General features: G+C 30.8%; 2 protein-coding genes across 2 annotated transcripts in view; one reads left to right on the top strand and one right to left on the bottom strand.

Moving 5' to 3' along the window:
- Nucleotides 1–11,320, top strand: part of LOC129221045 (nucleoporin NDC1-like) — a 33,947-nt gene extending 22,627 nt beyond the window's left edge. Inside the window, exons 13-16 of the mRNA XM_054855481.1 lie at nucleotides 4,614–4,728; nucleotides 4,824–4,924; nucleotides 8,481–8,635; nucleotides 11,066–11,320. Of these exons, the coding sequence (XP_054711456.1) occupies nucleotides 4,614–4,728; nucleotides 4,824–4,924; nucleotides 8,481–8,635; nucleotides 11,066–11,132 (438 nt within the window). The 3' untranslated portion in view covers nucleotides 11,133–11,320. The remainder of the gene's footprint in view (nucleotides 1–4,613; nucleotides 4,729–4,823; nucleotides 4,925–8,480; nucleotides 8,636–11,065) is intronic.
- Nucleotides 11,321–11,459: 139 nt separating this feature from the next.
- Nucleotides 11,460–20,326, bottom strand: part of LOC129221419 (derlin-2-like) — a 34,152-nt gene continuing 25,285 nt past the window's right edge. Inside the window, exons 4-6 of the mRNA XM_054855904.1 lie at nucleotides 14,969–15,164; nucleotides 13,295–13,385; nucleotides 11,460–11,621 (exon numbers count right to left, since the gene is read on the bottom strand). Of these exons, the coding sequence (XP_054711879.1) occupies nucleotides 11,540–11,621; nucleotides 13,295–13,385; nucleotides 14,969–15,164 (369 nt within the window). The 3' untranslated portion in view covers nucleotides 11,460–11,539. The remainder of the gene's footprint in view (nucleotides 11,622–13,294; nucleotides 13,386–14,968; nucleotides 15,165–20,326) is intronic.

A 20,326-nucleotide genomic window follows, 5' to 3' on the forward strand; every position in this document is an offset into this window, starting at 1 on the left:
TCTTTTAAAGTTGGGGGATCAGTTGTGTTCTCCCAAGAAAGTATTTCAAAACTGGTGTAGTAAAAACTTTGTTTTAAGCTATTTTTGAGTAACTTAAGAGAAAATTTGATAGCTCCTCTGACCCACATTCTTTTCTTTTTTTTTTGGAATTGAAGTCTTAACTTTTAGGCTGCCTGATGAGATGTAAAAGTTGAGGGAAAGCTGTTCTTTTCCAATTTTCTTAAACTGGAGTCTTAAAAATACAATATTAGGCCAACTTTCATGATCTTAGCCGAAGAGTTTATGGTGTTCTGCCCTGAAAATTCTTTGAAATGCAAATATAACTGCATTGGATAGAATTTGGAAGTCTCTCCCCCCCCCTGAAAAAAATTTGAGACTTTGAAGTTTTGAAAGCTTGTGTGCTATATTTGATGATGAGAATGACCCTCCCCTTCAACCTTCTTTTTAGATCTACACTACAAACTGATTTTCAGATCTACACTTCAAACTGATTTTTAGCTCTGCACTTCAAATTGAAACCTGATTTTTAAATCTACACTACTTACTGCTTTTCAGATCTATGCTATTCATTCACCAAACGAGCGACTAGATCAGTTTTTCGAACAGAATTCTTCCCGCTTTTTGGTATTAGCTAACTCGATATGTTTAAGTTGATCTATTTGCATCATTTGCCTAGATCGTCGCCTCAGAGCAGCAGTGAGACAGCTCATACCAGAAATAATACTAAGAAATCTTACTGTTGCTCTGAGGTAACGATATGTGTTTAATCTGGTTTCAATAATAAGCAACCCTTGTTTAGCTTTTGCATACAGATATCGGTTTTAGTTGAAATATCATAGAATCTCAAAAGTAACTCCTTCATTGATTATAATCCCGACCCCCTCCTAACCTTTTTGTAAATTGTTTTCATTCCTCACTCCTTCAATATTTTTTTCAAAAAAGGGAATATGTTCTGCTCCGCTTGGCAAGCATTTGTAGAGTTTTCATATCCATCTCCTTGCACAGATTTTCTTTTCTAAAGAAGAAGAGGAAAAAAAAAAAAAAACTGGTTTCAACTATTTATTCCTTCTAACTTATCTAGATGCCTTTTGATGCAAGGGTGCCTTTTCTTTTTGTTCATATGTGTTACAAAATTAATTTATATGATTGTTCTGCTTTTTATTCATTTTGAAACAACATTTCAAGAATTTGCATGCACATGCTACACAAAAGCTAATAAGCTCAAATTCACAAAAGAACTAAAACAGACAACCACAAGTAAAGAATCATTATAAAAAAATTAAAAAAAAAAACTGAAATATTGTATCTAAATTTGCTGAAACATCAGATTAAATTTGGCAATTGAGGAAATTTTAGGGAGTTTAAGTTTAATTGACCTCACGTCATCTCCTATTGAGGGCCCCCTAGCAAGATGACAAACTTGAACTGCACTGCTTTGAATTCATGTGAAGAATTTTGACAGCCAATTTGGATGACAATATCTTTTACAAAATCCATTTATGCTCTGCAACTGTGACATTAAAAACAAGTATTTTACAATAGCACTATGAAGTACGAGCCTTTGAATTATTTTTTGTTCAGCATGTATGACAGCTTAAAATCCAGGAAATAAATTTCCTTTCGTGCTTTTTCACGAGTTTGCATGCATGATACCCAAAATCTATGAACGGAAACTCACAAAAATACTAGAATGTATAAACAGTGAAACATACTTTAAGCTCCCAAAATTTCAGGCTTCCTCTTCCAGTGTGATAAATTTTTTTACAACCTTAGCCTTAACATGACAATTCATTTCATTAGCTGATCCGCCATTTTGGGAGATTGTAAGCAGAGAGTATGAATTTTGGAAAATTTGCACCAAAAATTTTCATACTGAGGGGAAAAAGTTGTTTTTTTATGGTAACTGACTGATATTCATGAACTGAATTTAAGATTGTTTCTGAACGAAACATTACAAATATTTTTTCAAAGATAAACTTTCAGTATAAAACTGTGTTATGAGTTTAACAAAATGCACTAACCTTTTTTTCTTTCAGCAGGGTTGGCCGGATTGGACCCAATGGATTTTTTTGAAAAAACCCATTTAAAAAAACCCATTATTTAGCCCACTTTTGGGTTTTTTTAAATTTTTGTAGAAGTTTTTAAAAAAATTTATTAATTTAAATACTTACACAATTTAAACTTCTTTTTTATTTGTTCTTACCACACATAATGGTCATAAAAAATTAATTTTGAACTTTAATAGTATTTCTTAACTGTTAACGGCATTAAAAAAATACTTCAAGATTTTAAATAAATATATTTAACTTTTTTCTTTAACTGGTCAATAGCTAACTCAAATTATCTTGACTAAGTCCTGTCACGTATGATTTTCTCCATATTTGTAGATTGTACAGAGGAAACTACTCTAGCTGACAGTGTTGGTCGGATTGGACCCAATGGGTTTTTTGAAAAAACCCATTAAAAAAACCCATTATTTAGCCACTTTTGGGTTTTTTTAAATTTTCTGAGAAGTTTTTGAAAAAATTAATTCAAATACTTTCACAATTTAAACTTCTTTTTTATTTGTTCTTCACCACAGACAATGGACATAAAAAATGAATTTTGAACTTTAATAGTATTTCTGAACTCTTAATGGCATTAAAAAATACTTCAAAGATTTTAAATAAATATATTTAACTTTTTTCTTTAACTGGTCAATAGCTAACTCAAATTATCTTGACAAAGTCCTGTCACGTCTGATTTTCTCAATATTTGTAGATTGTGCAAAGGAAAGTACTCTAGCTAAAAGGCTTTCATGCGAATTATTTTCTGCAAACCAACACGTCACAAATCTCGAATAAACAAGGTATATTTTTTAGAAATTAACAGGTTTTACAAACGGTCAGAAAGAAAACAGAATAGAATGTACAGTATTTTCATTATCTTTCGAAAAAGTTTAATATTTCTTACTCTGTATACAGAAATAGAAAATTAGGCAGCATAAAATTCAAAGAAATGTGTTGATTAAGCTGGACTTCAGTAAAAAGAGATTTAAACTACTTGAGGTCCTAGAGTACTTTTGCATAACAAAATGAAATACAATAAAGTAAAATGCAAAAAAAAAAAAAAAAATGTTGTAATTAAAAACAAACAAAAGATTTTATCACTCGAGAAGTAACTTTACCTTAACTGTTGGTAATCATGGAAACTAAAAAATTTGAAACTTCACCATTCTTGGGTTTCGTCGTCTTTCATACCTTTCTTCAGAAAACACGGAATTTTCCAGCTTTTTTTACCTCAAGACAATTTTTGTGCTTTGTTCCTATACTTATGCTACAATATGCTACAAGTACCCCATATTTTTCCTAAAAAAAGACAAAAAAAACCCACATTTCTTTTAAAAAACCCAGCTTTAGTTGGGTTTTTTTGGGTTTTATTTAAAAAAACCCAAAAAACCCTGGGTCCATGGGCTTTTTTAAAAAAACCCGGGTTTTTGCCAACCCTGTCTTTCAGTTAGAAATTTTTTTAGGAAAAAGATTGATTATTACATATCAAACTGTCCAAAAAAAAAAAAAAAAAAAAAAAATCCAAAAGGGACATATACTTTTGTTAAGGCTTATTTTCAATGAAAAAAGTTATAAATTGAACAGCGTAAATAACTTAATACAGTTTTAAATATATATATTTCAAGGGTTAAAATAATGTATAATACTTAGTTTTGTTACTATTGAAAATTCAGTGCTCAGGTTGACATTTTTATGGAATTGCACAATATGATTTTGTAACTAACAAATTCCATTATGTGTAATAAAATCAAAAACAAGCAAAAGAAAATAAATCCCTCTGGTGCCTGGTTTAAATTGGTCTTTTTTTTAAACTCTGATTTTATGGTTGGTCTTAAACATTGCACTAACACGGCGGAGCTCCGTTTTTAAAACATTGTTTATTTTACGAATTCAGTACTCAACACAATAAAAAATGGTTTTTTAGAATTTATTTATATAACTTGCACTTGAGAGAGTTTTTATTTCTACTCTCTTGTAGTTAAATTGTCAATGTATTAGATCTTGTACAGTTTACATCGTACTTTTGAAAGCTGAGCAATTTCATAGCATTCTTTCATTTGTCATATAAAATCAGTAATATTTCTTAATTTTTTTGCATGCTTTGCTAAAAATCTTTGTTTAAAATTGTTATATAACTTATACGAAATTTTACTTTTGAGTGAAACTGGACTCTTGTAGTGCAAAGTTGAAATGTTATGTTTTTAATTGCAAACATTTTGAGATACTATGTCACATTTGTTATTATTATCCTAAAATTTAAACTTTTAGATTTGTGTTGTTAGATGAGAATGTTTTTCTTAATTTGTTTTTACATTAAAGTTTTATATAAAATATCTAACTAATTAATTTTACATTTTTGAATTGGTTAATGTAATGAAAATTATTCATCTTTTTAGACATTGTTATTTAAGTCAGTTAACTACGAAGAAAATAATTTCAATCACCCCTGAAATTTTGTTTTATTTCTTTGATGAATTTAATTAGAAAGAACCCCGTAAGAATTTTTTCCCCTGATAGTTTATTATATAAAAATGACGCATTAATGTGTGCTCTCTTTGTTTGCAGATTTTTATGTTCATCCGTGAAAGACCTATTATATCCTATTTTTTTGATGAATTTCCAAATGCAAAATTAATGAAGTTGTTTGCATCTTCTCAACCCTCCATATGGATGATAGAAGGTACATTAACTTCATTTGCTCAAAATTTTACATTGTATTCATTTTTTAAATTTTGAAATACTATTTATTGTAATATTGTCATTTCTTTAAACTAGCTCTTGGGTTTCTTGTGTCTGCTTCATATAATGAAGACAAATTTGGAGTTATCCAGTCATCTTTAGAACAAATCATTTGTCTGCTACTGGATATTAAAATGGTAGTTATATTGCATTCTTCTTCAGCATATAGTTGTATTTGAGGAGTTTACTTTCAAAATGGATTATATCCAGTTCTATATTTTTTTTTGGCAAAACGAAAAAAAAAAAAAAAGTTTTACACGCAAACACTAGCTGTTAGTTTCGAATTTTTCACAATGTTTTGGTAGAATAACAAGTGACTATTGACATAAGTGTAGGAATGTTTCCACAATTTTATCAAACCTAAATTGCCAATTTTATTTTGGATATATTCCTTTTTCATGTAAAACAGTTTTTTTTTTTTTCAAAAGTGGATATAATACGTTTTGAAAGTAAACTCCTCATTTATAGTCAACATATTCATTCTCTTTCTTGTATAAAATGTCTTTTATTAAAGAAACCAGGTTCTACACAGTTGGGCGATATCATGCTCAGCAATCGGCCTTCGTACAAGACAAAATTTCCTGTAATAGCTGAACTAAATTTTCTAAAAATCTTCGCGGCAAAATGTTTAACTACCAAACTTTTAGTGTAACAGTTTATGATCACTAATAAAAAACAGCCAAAAGAATATTTGAATAAAGAATACTCTGTATAGTAGAAACAAATACAATAACATAAAATGTTTCTATGAATAAATAAGCAAGCTAGTTATTACTTTCCTTTCATTCTTCTTTTAAAAGTTTAAAATAAATTTTTAGTTAATTTTTAACGTATAAAACCCAAACATGTGCGAGTTAAAAATTTTAATTGAAACTTTTTTTGCTTTAAAAATTTCAACATGTATCTTTTGTGAAATGGGGTTGTTAATTACTGCATTATGTTTTTGTTATTATTGTTTCTTTCTTCTTTAATGATGGCTGAACCTAAACAATTATTATTGTTTGACACAAAATATTTTTCTCCCTCAAAAGTGTGAAAGAATTCAGGAAAATTTAATTTTTCTTTATTATGCTGAGAAATTGCCTTGAAATTACAGTGTTGTCCTACCTCCGGGGATGATTGGTAGGTTTGCTTTCACACTGCACTTGGTTATAGGGCCGAATCCTCAGAATTTTGAGTTTGAAGCAATTAAAACTACCAGAATGTCATTTTGGAATCCATCCGCCAAAAAATAAATTTCCAGATTATCATGACTTTTCTAGTTTAATGAAATTTTCTAACGATTCCTTGGTAAAATTTTGTTAATTGCTCCTTGCATAAGTTTACTTCTGCATTTAAAAGTGGTTCCTTGCAACCTTGAAACACACATACGCAATGCAGGGCTGAAATCAGAATTTTGTTATGGGAGGGTTTCGTTAAACACGTTTCTCATGAAATCTATATGATGAATCAAATTTGATTTCATTCTTATATTTTATTGAATAAGTTATTTAAATGATGGGGGCTGCTCTGAAATCTTCAATGTGAGCTAGTGATGTGGATCGGGTAAATACCCAGTGGGCAGGTAAATATTTTTTGGGTATTTACCCGGGTATTTACCCAAGGCCTGGGTAAATACCCAAAAACTGGGTATTTTACAAAAAAATGCAAAAAGTGAATGAGAATTTTTTTTTTTAAATATAAATATGAAACAATTAGTAAAACTGATACATACATATGTATTACACAGTTTATAATATTTTTTATCGAAAGACTTAATGAAATTATGATAGAAACATATCACGAACCAAAGAATCTTTCTTTTCAATGCCATAATTGAAGATGTTTGCTTTTTTTTTTTTTTTTTTTTTTGTAACCAGTTAAGCTTTTTACTTTTTGTAGAAATGCTTTTTATATGTGAAATTTGGCTATCAACATTGATTAGGCATATCCAACACATTTAATGTGAATATCATATTAGATTGCTGAGTTGTTTCGCACAATAATTCTTTAAATATGTGATCAAAATACAAATTTTAGGGAAAAATTTATTGTTTTGTATATAGTTGGTTATACAAGGTGTTTCGTTTTAACCTGCAAGATCTTTATTTTTGCAACCGTTAGTCTTAGATGCTTACTTCCAATTGCAAAAATATTCAGATGCAGAGTAAAGATATTGGAAGTTTGAAGCAAAAATAAAAATGAGTCAAAAACTACAAAATTTAACTTTTTATACAGCTCTAGGTCCCCTAACTTATATTTAGAGAAATGATCTGAATTTAAAACTTACTGACACAAAAAAACTTGACATTTGTGCATTGAAAACTAAAGGAGATATTCCATTTGAAAGTTTTAAGGGACCATGCAGAAGATGAGATTAGAACTTATTACCCTTTCAGAAAATGACAGGTTGGCAAAGTAAAAAACACAAGGTATTACATTTTTCATTTCTACTCAAAAATTCATGCAAATGTTATGCCGTGATACGCAAAACATGCTGCAAAACCTTGAACAATTTGAAAAATCACTCTGCACACATATAATTTTATATAAACACTCATTAACTGCTATATTTTCCCCCAAAAGATGTTACTGACGGCGAGTGTAAAATGGTGTAAGTTGCAAAACGCTGCGTTTCATATCTCAGTGAATATTGGTCGTACTAATGTCAAACTTTTTTTGTAATTGTTTTTCAGTGGAGATTATTTCCCTAAATATCAATAAGTCAGAGGATCTGGGGCCCGTGTAAAAAGTTAAAATTTGTATTTTTTTACTCATTTTTAATTTTACTTCAAATTTTCAATATCTTAAGTCTGCATCTGATTTTGAACATTTTTGCAATTGTAAGTATGCATCTAGGACTAACGGTTGCAAAAATAGAGGTCTTGAAGGTTAAAACAAAAAACTCTGTATATATACATAGTGGAATACGTACAGAAAAGTATTTTAGTTGAATATAAATTTTTGAAATAAATACCCGGGGTAAATACCCATTTTGGGTATTTACATAGGTATATACCCTGGGTATTTACCCCTAAAAATAAATACCCGGGTATTTTACATCACTAATGTGAGCAAATGTAAAAGATAATTTTTTAATTAAATGGAAGAGAAAGTCTGATGGATACACATCATAATTTCTCCCCTGTTAAATATTTAATGTCTTTTTAATATTGGATAACTCAAAAGAATAGACGTGTGTACTCATATGTGCATTCATAGCAATACTTCTTAAATTCATATTTTTTGACACCTTTCAAATATGATAAATACAAGGTGTGGCACTTTCAAATTTAAAGAATTTTGATGTTTTTGTTAGCATCAGATTTTAAAAAGCTGAAGGAAAATCCTGTATTGTTTTGCAAGAAATGATATTCGCAATAATTTCAATAAAAATAAATACTTCAGCTGAAGTATAAAATTCGTATAATTCTTTAAAATAATTTCATTTTTCTAATAAAATTAGAAAAACAAAATTAAATATTGTTTCAAAAAAATGAATAAATAAAAAGCATTTTTTAGAACAGTTATGAAAAATATTCGAGGGGGTTTGAACACTAAAAACCCACCCCCTGAATACGGCCCTACTTCATTAAGGATGTTTCTATTTATGAAATTTCTGGATAAAGGTAGTTTTATTTTGCAGCTAATGCTTGCTTTGTATATTTACGGCAGAAGAAATTAATTTCTCAAAAATAAAAATATTTCTTTTAGGCTGAGGAGAAAATGCCTGTCGGTTTAGTTGGAATTAATACATATGTTAAGGATCCCCAAGGTCGTTACGAACATATACATCAAAGATTGTCTTTAAGAACATCTACAAACACTGCCTTGTATAGAATAGCAGCTACTTTCAAAAATGATATAAAGTAAGTATTCTGAGTTTTAAATTTCTGTCTTAAAGTGCTGATGGTTTCTATGTAGATATTTCTTAGGGAAATTAGAGGTAACATTTTAAAAGTATTTTTAAGTAATTAGTGTTCTCAAGTAATTGATTAATTTTTAAACATGTGTCACACAGCAATGATCTCATAGTAGCTTGCATGAAATAATCAGTTATCAGAGAAATTTACTTGAAATCTGCAAATAATTCCAGCTGATTACAGCTTAAGAGGAATTGAAAATAAGTATTCAGACGTGAAGAATACAATGAATGATGGTGAATACTTGGAAAAAATTAGATTATTAATGATATACATAATATGCTTCATTAAAAATGGCACCTAGTATGTTCATTTTGAAACCTAAAAATTTATCCTAGGCCTTATGACCCTCAATTTAAATTTGTATTTCTAACATTCGTCAGAAAAGTCTTAAATTTGGTTCACTAGTGATGCAAAAAAAAATTGTAATTTATCTCTTTTGAGTAAATATTTTTGTCTTATTTACTTTTAAAACTTCAAAATTCTAATTTTAAAGAAATCTTTCAAAAAATTATTATGAATAAGTGTTGCAAAGATTTTCTTCTTTTTGATGGAATATCAATGAATAGAATGAATAGTTTAACTGTAGCAATGAATAAGTTTAACTTTAGAGTAATGCTTTGAAAAGTTTTTAATAAGATCAAAAAATAAATAAATTGTAAAATAATTCTGAAGCCAATCTAAGTTCTAATAAACAATTCTGAAAAAAAAAAAAAAAAGTGAATATTATCTTTCACTTTTTGACCAAAATGAGTTGGTCATTGTGTGTCTGAATATTCAATGACATCACAATTCATATCTTGATGCAGCATATATGAAGAAAAAATAAAATGTTTCAAACATTTATTTTTCAATTAGTTTTGAATGTTATTAAAACAGAGGAACAAGTTTTTTTTTACTATGCACACATAAATGTTCTCAAAATTCAAGCCACCATGTTTAATATATTTAATTATTTTGTTTGTGAATATAAATGTATAAGTCAAAGCTAAAACATGGCTTTATACTCTGATGTGGCATATCTGTAGAAAAATACAATCCTTTCAATTTTGGCTCGTAAAGCCTGCATACTGGTGTGTCTTTCCTCCCTGGAGATTGGAAATCACAAATGAGATATAATCTTTTTAATATAATACTTTTTCTATTAAATCTTCTATAATTCTATTAAATCTTTTTCTCTCAGAAAATATGGTATTCCATTTAAATTATGTAATTAATAATTTGAGTACAGTGAAACCTCCCTTAACGGACACTCCCGAATAACGGACACCTCTAATTAACGGACATTTTTGCAAGTCCCAGTCCCTCAATATAGGCCATTCCATGTAATTCACTCTGAATAATGGACACTCCGAATAACGGACAGTTATTTCACAAAAAATTTCCCTTGCGATCATAGCACTTCCGTTTTTTTTTTCTTTTCACAGAATATATTAGTAACTGCTTGCCTTACAAAGCTTTTCATCCTCCACAACTGATATTCCACCCCCCCCCTCCCCCGCCGTCATTTCCTTATCACTGTTTCTTGGAATTAAAAGGGTGGTAATGGCGGGCAGAGGCAGCGATTGGGGCTTAAAAGTTGGGGTCAGGAAAAAAAAACTAAAAGGCATTTTGCGGGCAGCAAAAAATGAAAAAGAAAATAAAAGTCCATTTTGTAACGGCTAGTTTTGAGAGTATTGAAGCAGATAAGTGAAAACTGATGTCAGTCTAACAATTAACGTACGTTTTTCTTTAGATTTTAATGAATTTTGTGCACAATAACTATTCAAAAGTTAAGATAAAAAAGAGGAAACTGGGCGTTTTTTCTAACTGGGGCTCTCAGGAAATGCAATTGAGCAGACCGGCGCCGGTAGTAGTCGGCTTTATGGCGTCGTGGTTTCGTTGGGTTGTTTAATTTTTAGATATGAAAAAGATTTGCTCATATTCAAGGTCATATTGCCAACTGTCAATCATGCAATAGTGATACTCGAGATAAAATAAATTAACCATAAAAAGTGTGGGGGGGGAGGGGGGGTTGCTCCGCCGAATCGCCGCCGTTGATAATGCAAAAAAGAGATGTCAAACTGTTTTAACTCATTACTTTAATTGATTAAATGCTTTTTAAGACAAGTGTGTGCTGTCAGTATACCTTTATTAAGAAAAAAACAGATTAATTATACTTGACGTAAAATGTAGTAAACCTTTCGCAATTGTTTCGATTGTGCTCTACAAAGGGAACAACAGCCCATTTTGAAAAAGGTAAATAGTTCCTCCTAATAGCGGACACCTCCCAATAACGGACAAAACTTCTAGTCCCTTGACTGTCCGCTATTCGGAGGTTTCACTGTATTTAATTTTTCTTTCATTAATTTTTTCTTTTAATTTTATACTTTTTAGTGGCATCTATCTTCCTCAAGAATATCGCAAATATTTTGAACGATATCTAAAGCAAAGCAGTAGCTGAATTTTTCCAACCTAAGCCAAAAACCATTTCTTGTACATAACAATACTGAACTTCCATTTTATTTTTTCAGTTGCTACCCTATTGTAAAATATTGTACAGTTTTTCAGTGTTTCAAAAGTCTTAAATATTTATCGGTATCGACAATGTGTGTTTACATTTTAATTAAAAAAATGTAAATGGCTATAATTATTTTGTACAAATCATAATTTTTGAATGCAATGCATTGTAAAATGAATAAATTTTATATTTGGATTTTAACTTTTGAAGAATGTCTTTGGTTTTTTGAACAATGTCATATAAATTTTATTAAAAAAACACATTCAATGTGAAAATATTTTAATTTTACAAAATGTACACAAGTGCTAACAAAATGCATAATTTACATATGGAAGACATCTAAAGATGAATCATCCCCAATTAAATCCTCCTGGCCTATCTTCAGGAGGTGGTGGCTGATTTTCTGCAATTGGGCTTTCAAAAATATACTTTCTGTAAAAGAATGAATTTTTATCTGTTATCTAGACAACATTGTATAAAATATCCTGCAAGAGATTTTATAGAGGAGATATTTTGAAATTGCTTTCATTTGTTTTGTGGCATAAGAATGATTCATTAGAAATATTTTTAACAATCAAATAGAAAACATTTAATTTAAAAAAAAATTTTTCACTTAGTCCCGTGTGGCAAAAAAAAAAAAAAAAAAAATCTATTTTTTTTATGAAGGTACAAATTTATTGCCAAAAATAAAAAATAATGCTTAAATGTAACTTTTATTATGAAACACATTGTTCTTTATGTACTGCAATTTTCAAAACAAATTTCCTATTAGTACATTTTTGAAAAGCTAAGTTATCTTAACTATTTCACTTTGTCCCACATTCTCCTACTACACATAACTTCATTTTGGACAATATTGTTAAAATACATCAAGTCAAAGAATTAAATACAAATTAATTTGGTAATTTAAGATTTAGTTCAGGTTGACATGTTAATACCAGTCGCTTTCAGAACATCAATAGGATAGCTGACACTGTTAGTCCTTCATAACTTCTTTAATGTTAGATTGTAACTCAGACAAAGCACCACCTGAGGTTACTTTTAATTCCTTGTTTCATATTACGCTGTTATGCATGCTATTGCTTGAAATCCAGATAAACTGCACTTAAAAACCTCAAAAAGGTAGATAATGTTGAAAATGTTTAACACGTGACCACAAAATTGAACAAAATTATTGTTAATTAGCTGTAGCCCCTAAGGCAAAACTACATGCAATACACCAGACAGTCCAGTTATCACATCGAGACTGCAGTTTCGTTCTTATTAGAACTCATCAGTCCGGATTAGTGAATAACCGCGCTGGAGGCAGATGTCATCTCATTGAAGCTGAGAGTGCCAACAAAATGGTATGTAGAGTAAATTTATCTCACCAGCTAGTGTCAGCAGCATGGTGTGGTTCGATTCGTGAATTGTAGGATTGCTGGTGAGATGAATTTATTTTTATCTACCAGTTTGTTGGCACTCTCAGCTTCAATGAGATGACATCTGCCTCCAGTGCGGTTATTCACTAATCCAGACTGATGAGTTCTATATTAAGAACAAAACTGCAGTTTCTGGATGTGATAACTAAGCTGTCTGGTATAATCCATGTAAATTGTTAGTTTTCATGTTATTTTTTGAAGCATTCACACCTTCCTTGAAATTCTATGCACCCCCCCCCCCCCCCAGGTTCAGAACCCCTGATTTATATAATCACTTAATAAAACATTACATTACTTCCTTGTATGTAAATAAAACAACTTTACTAACTAAAGTGATTTTTGTTTAAAACCAAAATCTAAATTATAAAATTTAGCTGCTGCATAAAATGAGCTAATGGAAAATATGGTCACTGGATCAATGTCAGGAAAAAAGATCCCTTAACTTCCAAGCTGAATCGAATGATGCCTTAGAAAAAATACTTTAATAGGAAAGATGACTTGAAATCAGTATTGATTTGCCACAAAAAGCAAAATGACTATCTGCAAAACTTGCTGTTAACTGACTAATAAAGTGAATAAATGATTTTTCTCTTTAAGTTTCCTTACTAATTGATCAGATTTCATATTACACACAAACTTCAAAGAAAATATGTAAAAAATAAATATTTTTTAACCACAACTTACATTATCCATGGAGTTTTAAGTAACCTCATCCCACCAGGCTGATTTGGACAAATATCTTCTAGAAAGAAGTAAACATGACCAACAGCAATTCCTACAATCCATTATTAATTAGTAATAATTCCAAACAATAATAATAATAATAAAATATTAAACTAAACTTCATTACTCATTAATAGCTTTTTTTGAAAAAAAAAAAAAAACTAAGCCTTTTCTTTAACAGGCACCAAAGCTTGTAAAAAAGGAAATAAATGAGTAAATATTAAATTTGAGCTCTTAAAACTAAAAAAGGTGACTGAATCAAATGGGTAAAATCTTTGGCGAGTTTGCAAACATCATTAGAACATGCAATCTGAAGAATGTTTTAAAAAATTTCAAATTCTTATATTAAGTATAAAATACAAAATTAAGTTAAATGGTAGACTAATTTGAACAAAGTTTTTGTTCTGAACTGAATCTCTCTTATAAAACACAATTATCAATCACTGTAGAAAAAAAAGCAAAAATGCAATAAAGAATATACAGTAATAACATTTCAACCATTATATTTGTTTAAACTAAATCCAACATCAGCATCCATATTAACCAACTACAAATGTATTTAAATAATATAAGGTCTTGTTTTTAAGACTTGCCATTCATAAATTCAATATGTTTAGTAAAAATCTCCTCTCTAAGTTAAAAAAAAAAATGTTTGACTAAAATGCACGCATCTTTTAATCTAAGATTTAGGCATATTCCGTGTAGCATTAACATTCCCTATCAGAGTAATGTTTTTTAGATATTAGATGAGTGAGAGAGTTGAATTCCTTTTTGTTCTTTGGCAACAGGTGAAATATTTTCTTCTGCTCTCCCTTAACAATGGGCAAAAATACATATAAATCATTAGTCAGACATAAATATCTTTAATTAATCCTTGGGAAACACTTAGAATTTTAGGGATAAAAAATTTTTAGGGGTCCTCTTCCACACAAAAGGAATGTTGTGTAAAAAAATTCAAGGAAATCCATCAGCTACTTCTCAAGTTTTGTGGTATACAGACACTTCATTTTTATCTATAAAATTTAAAACCAAAACTAGAACCTTGTTAATTCGAACACACTGAAAGCGAATTACTGCTAGAACGAACTACACTTGCAATACCTGTCCTACTGTTATTCGGATAAGACAAACTATGGTTCAGATGAATTGCTTTTAAACTTCCTTTTCAGTTTGTTTTACTGAGGTTCGACTGTATCATACAAAAGATATGTTAAAACTTTTTTTTGCAAAGAGTTATAAATCCAAAGAAAAAAACTAACAGATCACGTGCTGACTTTTTGTTTTATACAAATGGACTATTTTAGTTTCCCTGAAAATATAAAAAATATTTGGTTTTAAAATGCTTAAAAAACAACTTCACATTCTAATCGGGGCTTGATTTCTAATGCAAGAAGTGAGGAAGCTCTATAGTCTTCAGAATTTATTTTAATGAAAAAATAATTTAAATTCCAATCATATTGAAAAGTCATATAAAATTGACAAAAAATGCAGGAGATAGCTCCCATGCAAATAAAGCTGATTCTAATTACGTTTGCATAAAATAAGAGCTTTGCTTTAGAAAAAAACACAATACCTAATAGAGACATAGTTCTCTGATTTTAACACATACAATACACACTGCAGTAAATTACTTACCCATTAAATCTACTATGACAGAGTTTCCAAGCAAAAGAGAAAATGCCAGTAATACCCAAGGTAGATAAGGTGCTTGAAAGTTTAAAAGTCCAAAGAAATTCATTCGCACATAAGGATTTCGACGACACCAAATATAAACTAGCATTATTGTAAATGCTTGTCCCAAAAAGGCTTGATTAACAAATATAGCAATAACCTACAAGTTAAGGACAATCTTGTACATTTATTTTCTCAAAAATCAGTTGGTTTTGAACGTTTTCACTAATGTTAATTTATAATATTAAGACAACAAAAATATACTGATTTGAAGCTAGTTTTAACCCGTAACAGGGGAGGTGAAAAAGTAGGATGTAACGGGACAAGAGGTCTCAGAGACTTCTCTATTTACAAATCTTTTGAAAATCGTGTAATTAAGATACATTCTTGTGGTTTCTCATAGATGTTCTTTGAACTTTTATTAGCATGGGCAAAAAATATTTTTGAATTTTTAATCGAAATATACCTTTTCTGAGGAAATTTTGCTAGTCTTGAGATTTTCCGAAAAAATCATATGCTGCAGTAATTAACTAACTACTCGTAACAAAAATGAATCTATTAATTATTAGTGATTTTAGTTCTTTAATACAGAACATTTTAGTACCAGAAAATTCATTATATCACGTTATGGGAACATTGTGACAGCCCTTTAACTATTAGTATTTTGCGTCACATTTCAAAGAATAATTCAGCCTTCATTGTCCCTAGAATATCATTGCGTTACATATGTGAACATTTCAAACAACTCTCAACCTCATGTAGAATATTTTGCCAAACAAATAAACCTATATCCGCGGTTCTAGCATTTAAGAGCCATGTCTACTACTGCGGAAAATAGTAACACTGAAGGGGAGGTGGGGTCTCACAGACCGCTTCTAAAGAATGCAATGAAATTTAAACCAGATTCACTTGCCTAAAGATACTGATAAGCAAGGGGGCTGTTCATGGTCTCAAAACAAAAACTATTGGGAAAAACCATTCATTCGGACTGAAAATGAAATAGGGGTGATCGGATGAAGTTTTGAGCACTCTGCGAGACCGCACTTCCCCTGTTGAGGGTTAAAAGATGAACCATTGGCTGGTTTCATTTTAAATCACTTGTTGTTTCAGCATTGGAAATACTTAGAATAAAACTCCACAGAAGAAAAAAAATCATCTCACTTAAACAATGGTAGGAAACACTGAAAACTAGCCACCAAAGTAAATGTTGTAATGACCAAACAGTACCAATTTTGAATGCTAATTAATAATACAAGTTGTCCTAGTGTTCATCTTGTAGACCGGACAAGAATGCTGTAGCAATAGCTCAAAGTGTGTCTCAATCCGAGAACCTCAAATTTCTGCAGAGATCTCATAAAGTTATTTGGGAGGATGGTTTTTTTTTTTAGAGAGAGGCTTGATAATGATAGAAATCAATGAATTTGATCAAGGTGAGCTCTGGTTCTAGCAATATGATGTGCCACACAGGGTTGCCCAGAGTTAAGAACAGTAAATACGGGTACAGGCTTCAAGGAGTGAAAAAGGGGAGGGGAGGAGTATTCGTGAGACGTCTATTCATGATGACTCATGCGCAGAGATATTGTTCCAACATTAGTCAATATGCAAAGAAGAAGCAACCATCAACTCCTCATGGTCTGCCGCCAAAACAAAAAACATACAAACCAAATCAAAAAGAAAACAGTTTTTGCGTATGTTGCCGCATGATTTTCTCATTGCTCATTATTTCATTTTTTGTTAAACTTAATTTTTTCCCCTTAAAATAATGTCTCGTTCTTTAAAACATTGTTATCAGCTAGAATACCGGACTTTAGCCGTCCCGTATAGAAGTTCCCCGGGACGCGGGACAAATTTTCAAAATACGGGACGGTCTGGCAACCCTGGTGCCACACAAACCGTGAAACAATTGAAGCAGTGAGAAGCAAAGGGATGTAAGTAGACATCCTAAAGTTTTCAGAAAAACGCCTTTAAAGTTGCAGTCCTAGGCTTTCATTGAAATTGTTTTCTAAATCATGCTGTGCAGCAGAACCGACTATGGATACTATTACCAACTCTTGTCCCAAAGCAGAGGAGAGGTTCCCTATTATTTGTACTGGTTATGCTGAAATTTTTAATTTTGGTACTTGCATCCCTTTGCTCCTCACTACCTCAATTGGTCTTTTGTGCACTAAGTTCAATAATCAAGTAAGCCGTTTCGGAGACTTCACTTGTTGCAAACAGTTCTGTGGTTTGATGTGACATGGGGGAAGTGTATTAGCACTGAATCTTCTCTGCAAAATCTGGGTCTTTTCATTTATTGATAGCTTGAAGAAATAGCCCATCAAAATTCCATTTTGACACAAGCCAATCATTTCCTCCTCCACACTCAGTAATTTGCCGGTATGATACTTTTTGCCCTCAACAAAGCCTTACCTCCTTAAAGGTGTTATTCCCAGAATCCCAGATGAAATTAAAAAATATTTTTCAAGCAACAACTTGTATGCCTTTCTTACTCAGCAACAGCTGGGTATTATACATTTGTAAACTGAATTATTCAAGTCGAGTGAAGAAGATATTTTATGATGCCAAGTGGAACTCTCGGCCTGAAGTTTAAATTTAAAGTATGCTAAAATGTTTACAACATTACATTTAAACCTCTGCAAAGTTTCACATTAATAGAGCAAGAAATAGCACTAACAGCTCAACTAAAATATTTCTAAAATAAGACATCAAAAAACCAAAAATTGGAATGGAGAGTTAAGAGGATACACTAATGTAACAGTAAAGCAATGCAGTCATTTGAATGAAATTATAACCATGACTAATTCAAAGATTTTCTGTTTTTATTAAGCATTTAACTAAGTAAGAAAAACATAGCAATTCTTATTGCAATTTTAAAAGTAAACCAGTCAATGGGTCTACCTTAATAAAAACTGAGGCACCTTTTTTTGCTGATAGGATTTTATTTATTCAATTTTTAGAGCTGAATTTTAAAATTTAAAAAATTTACAAAATAACTTTCATGTTTATTGACTGCAAAATGAAGTTTTCTCTTTTTACAATTGAGGCAGCGAGAAGCAAAGGGATGTAAGTGCCAAAATTAAAAATTTTGAGATAACCTGTATGAATAGCAAGAAAACCTCTCTATTTCTGGGCGAGAGATAGGACTGGTATACAGTGGCGGATCCAGCCGATTGTTTTGGGAGGGGCCATTTTTGAACAAACTCTGAACGCCTCAGAAGTTTTGTTAAAATGAAATTTTTAAAAACTCAATTTTCGGGGTATCGAGACATTAGGTGAGGGGGTGGATTTAGGAATCTCCCTTAAAAATGTTTCAAAATTTAAATTTCCGAGTAATTTTTGAAAAATTACGAAACTAAAAACGAATTTTGTCTATTTTTGATGATGTACGGAGAAAGGTCAGGTTTCGGGAGCTGGCCCCAAAATACTTTTTGAAAATAAAGCTTAGAAACCAAAATATTCTGTCATTATACATCGAGATGTTAGAAGAGGAAGGGTGCTCTTCTCTCTCTTCAGCTGTCCAGCCTAAAAATGCACCTTTAGGTAATGTTTGTTTATATTAAAGGAAGTGTGAAGGTGCTTAGAATCCTTCCTTCCTGGAAATATTTTGCCTTTCAGGCTCTAAAAATTTGATTTTTAACTATGTTTATACATATTTTAGAAAGGGATGGAAGATTCGTGTGCTCCTCTAAAAAACCTCCTTTTAAAGCTAGCATCACGATATAAATTAGGGAGGGGGGTCTTATCAAAAATCGTTTGTAATTGAAGTCCCAAAAAATTTCATTTGAGTTACTTTTAAGCAAGTTAAGTGATAAGAGCTGGATAAGCTATTTTCCAATGACATTTTTTCCAACAAAAGACTTAAAATGCAATTTTTTGCTTCATATCAAGACATTTGTGAAAACGCATGGGAAAAGAGGGTTCTCCCCCTTGTTTCGAAATTAAAGCCATAAAAACGAAAATTTAGACTCTCTTTGGTCTTGTGAACAATAGGTATACTCTAAGAACAGTAGCATTTAGAGATCGTCCAAGTGTCTGTAGTTGGAATCAAGAAATGATGTAAAAGATGGAGAAAAATTTTGGAAATAAAAGTTTTGTTTTGAGGATAGGGATATAATTTATCGCCCAATTAAGGCCTATACTTCTTTTTCAGCAAAAAACTTGTGTTAAATTTTGTTATCTTCTCATAATATTTTTTTCTTTTTTTCTTAAAAAAATTCCTACAATTACAAGGCTTTGGGATGGCCATGGTCCCCCTCTAGATCCGGCCCTGCTAGTATACCTGACAGATGCTGCCACACAGCAAGATTTAGAAAAAAATTTCAATGAAAACTTACCTAGAATCTGAAACTCAAATGCATTTTTCTTAAAACTTGAAAAAGTCGACTTAAATCCCTTTGCTTCTTACTGCCATAGTTTAGAATGCTTAAGTTGCACTTTGGATTTTTTTTTAATTACAAAAAAAAAAAAAAAAATCACTTCAATTGTTAATAAAGAAGACATTGAGACAGAATAAAATTTTTAAACCGATTTATGAAATTGAGTGGTACGAACTGAATCAACAATGGGAGTTGTCAGATTAAAGAAGTATGGCATTTTATGAGGAGGTTAAATTTTTGGTCACAAAAGGCTCACAATCATTGTTAAATTTCTTGTTAATAAATTTTTTAAACCCTAAATGAACTTGAGAATTTATTGTACCTAAGTGTACATATAATTCACATAATACACTTAATATAAGTGAATGCAAGAACGTTTTATACAAATGCGACGACGAGCAACAGGCTGGTCCTAGTCAAGTTATTAACCCCTAATGAAGATCAGTGACTCTTTTAAAGCAATCTGCCCCCTTGCTCATTACAACCTCTTCCGGTTAGCTGTTCCAAGTGCCCACAACCCTACTAATGAAGTAATGTTTCCTAACTTCCAGAGCCGAGAGCCTGGTACTCATGATCGCTTTTATATTTTTAGTAATCAAGGAAAAATTCAATAGCTGAAACAACACATTTAACCATTTATTACCCCTCAGTTTTTTTTTCTCTCAAGATGCTTTGTTTGAACTCAACACACTGCCACGCTTTTTATGAAGTGTAGATTTATATAGTTCTTTCTATTTATCTATAGAGTGTTAGCACAGCTCTAAATTTTCTTTGGGATCTTGATTCTAGATGATGAAAGCCAAGTTAGAAACATATAGTATAAGACTCCAAAATCTGGAAGACCCGAAAAAACCAAAACTATTTTTTGTTAAATACATATATTTTAAAATCATTATTTATTTATTTTATTATTTTTTTTCTAGTTTTAAAAGTTTAAAACTGCTAA

The sequence above is a fragment of the Uloborus diversus genome, chromosome 4 (genome assembly GCF_026930045.1).
Source record: "Uloborus diversus isolate 005 chromosome 4, Udiv.v.3.1, whole genome shotgun sequence".
In the NCBI taxonomy this organism is placed as follows: domain Eukaryota; kingdom Metazoa; phylum Arthropoda; class Arachnida; order Araneae; family Uloboridae; genus Uloborus; species Uloborus diversus.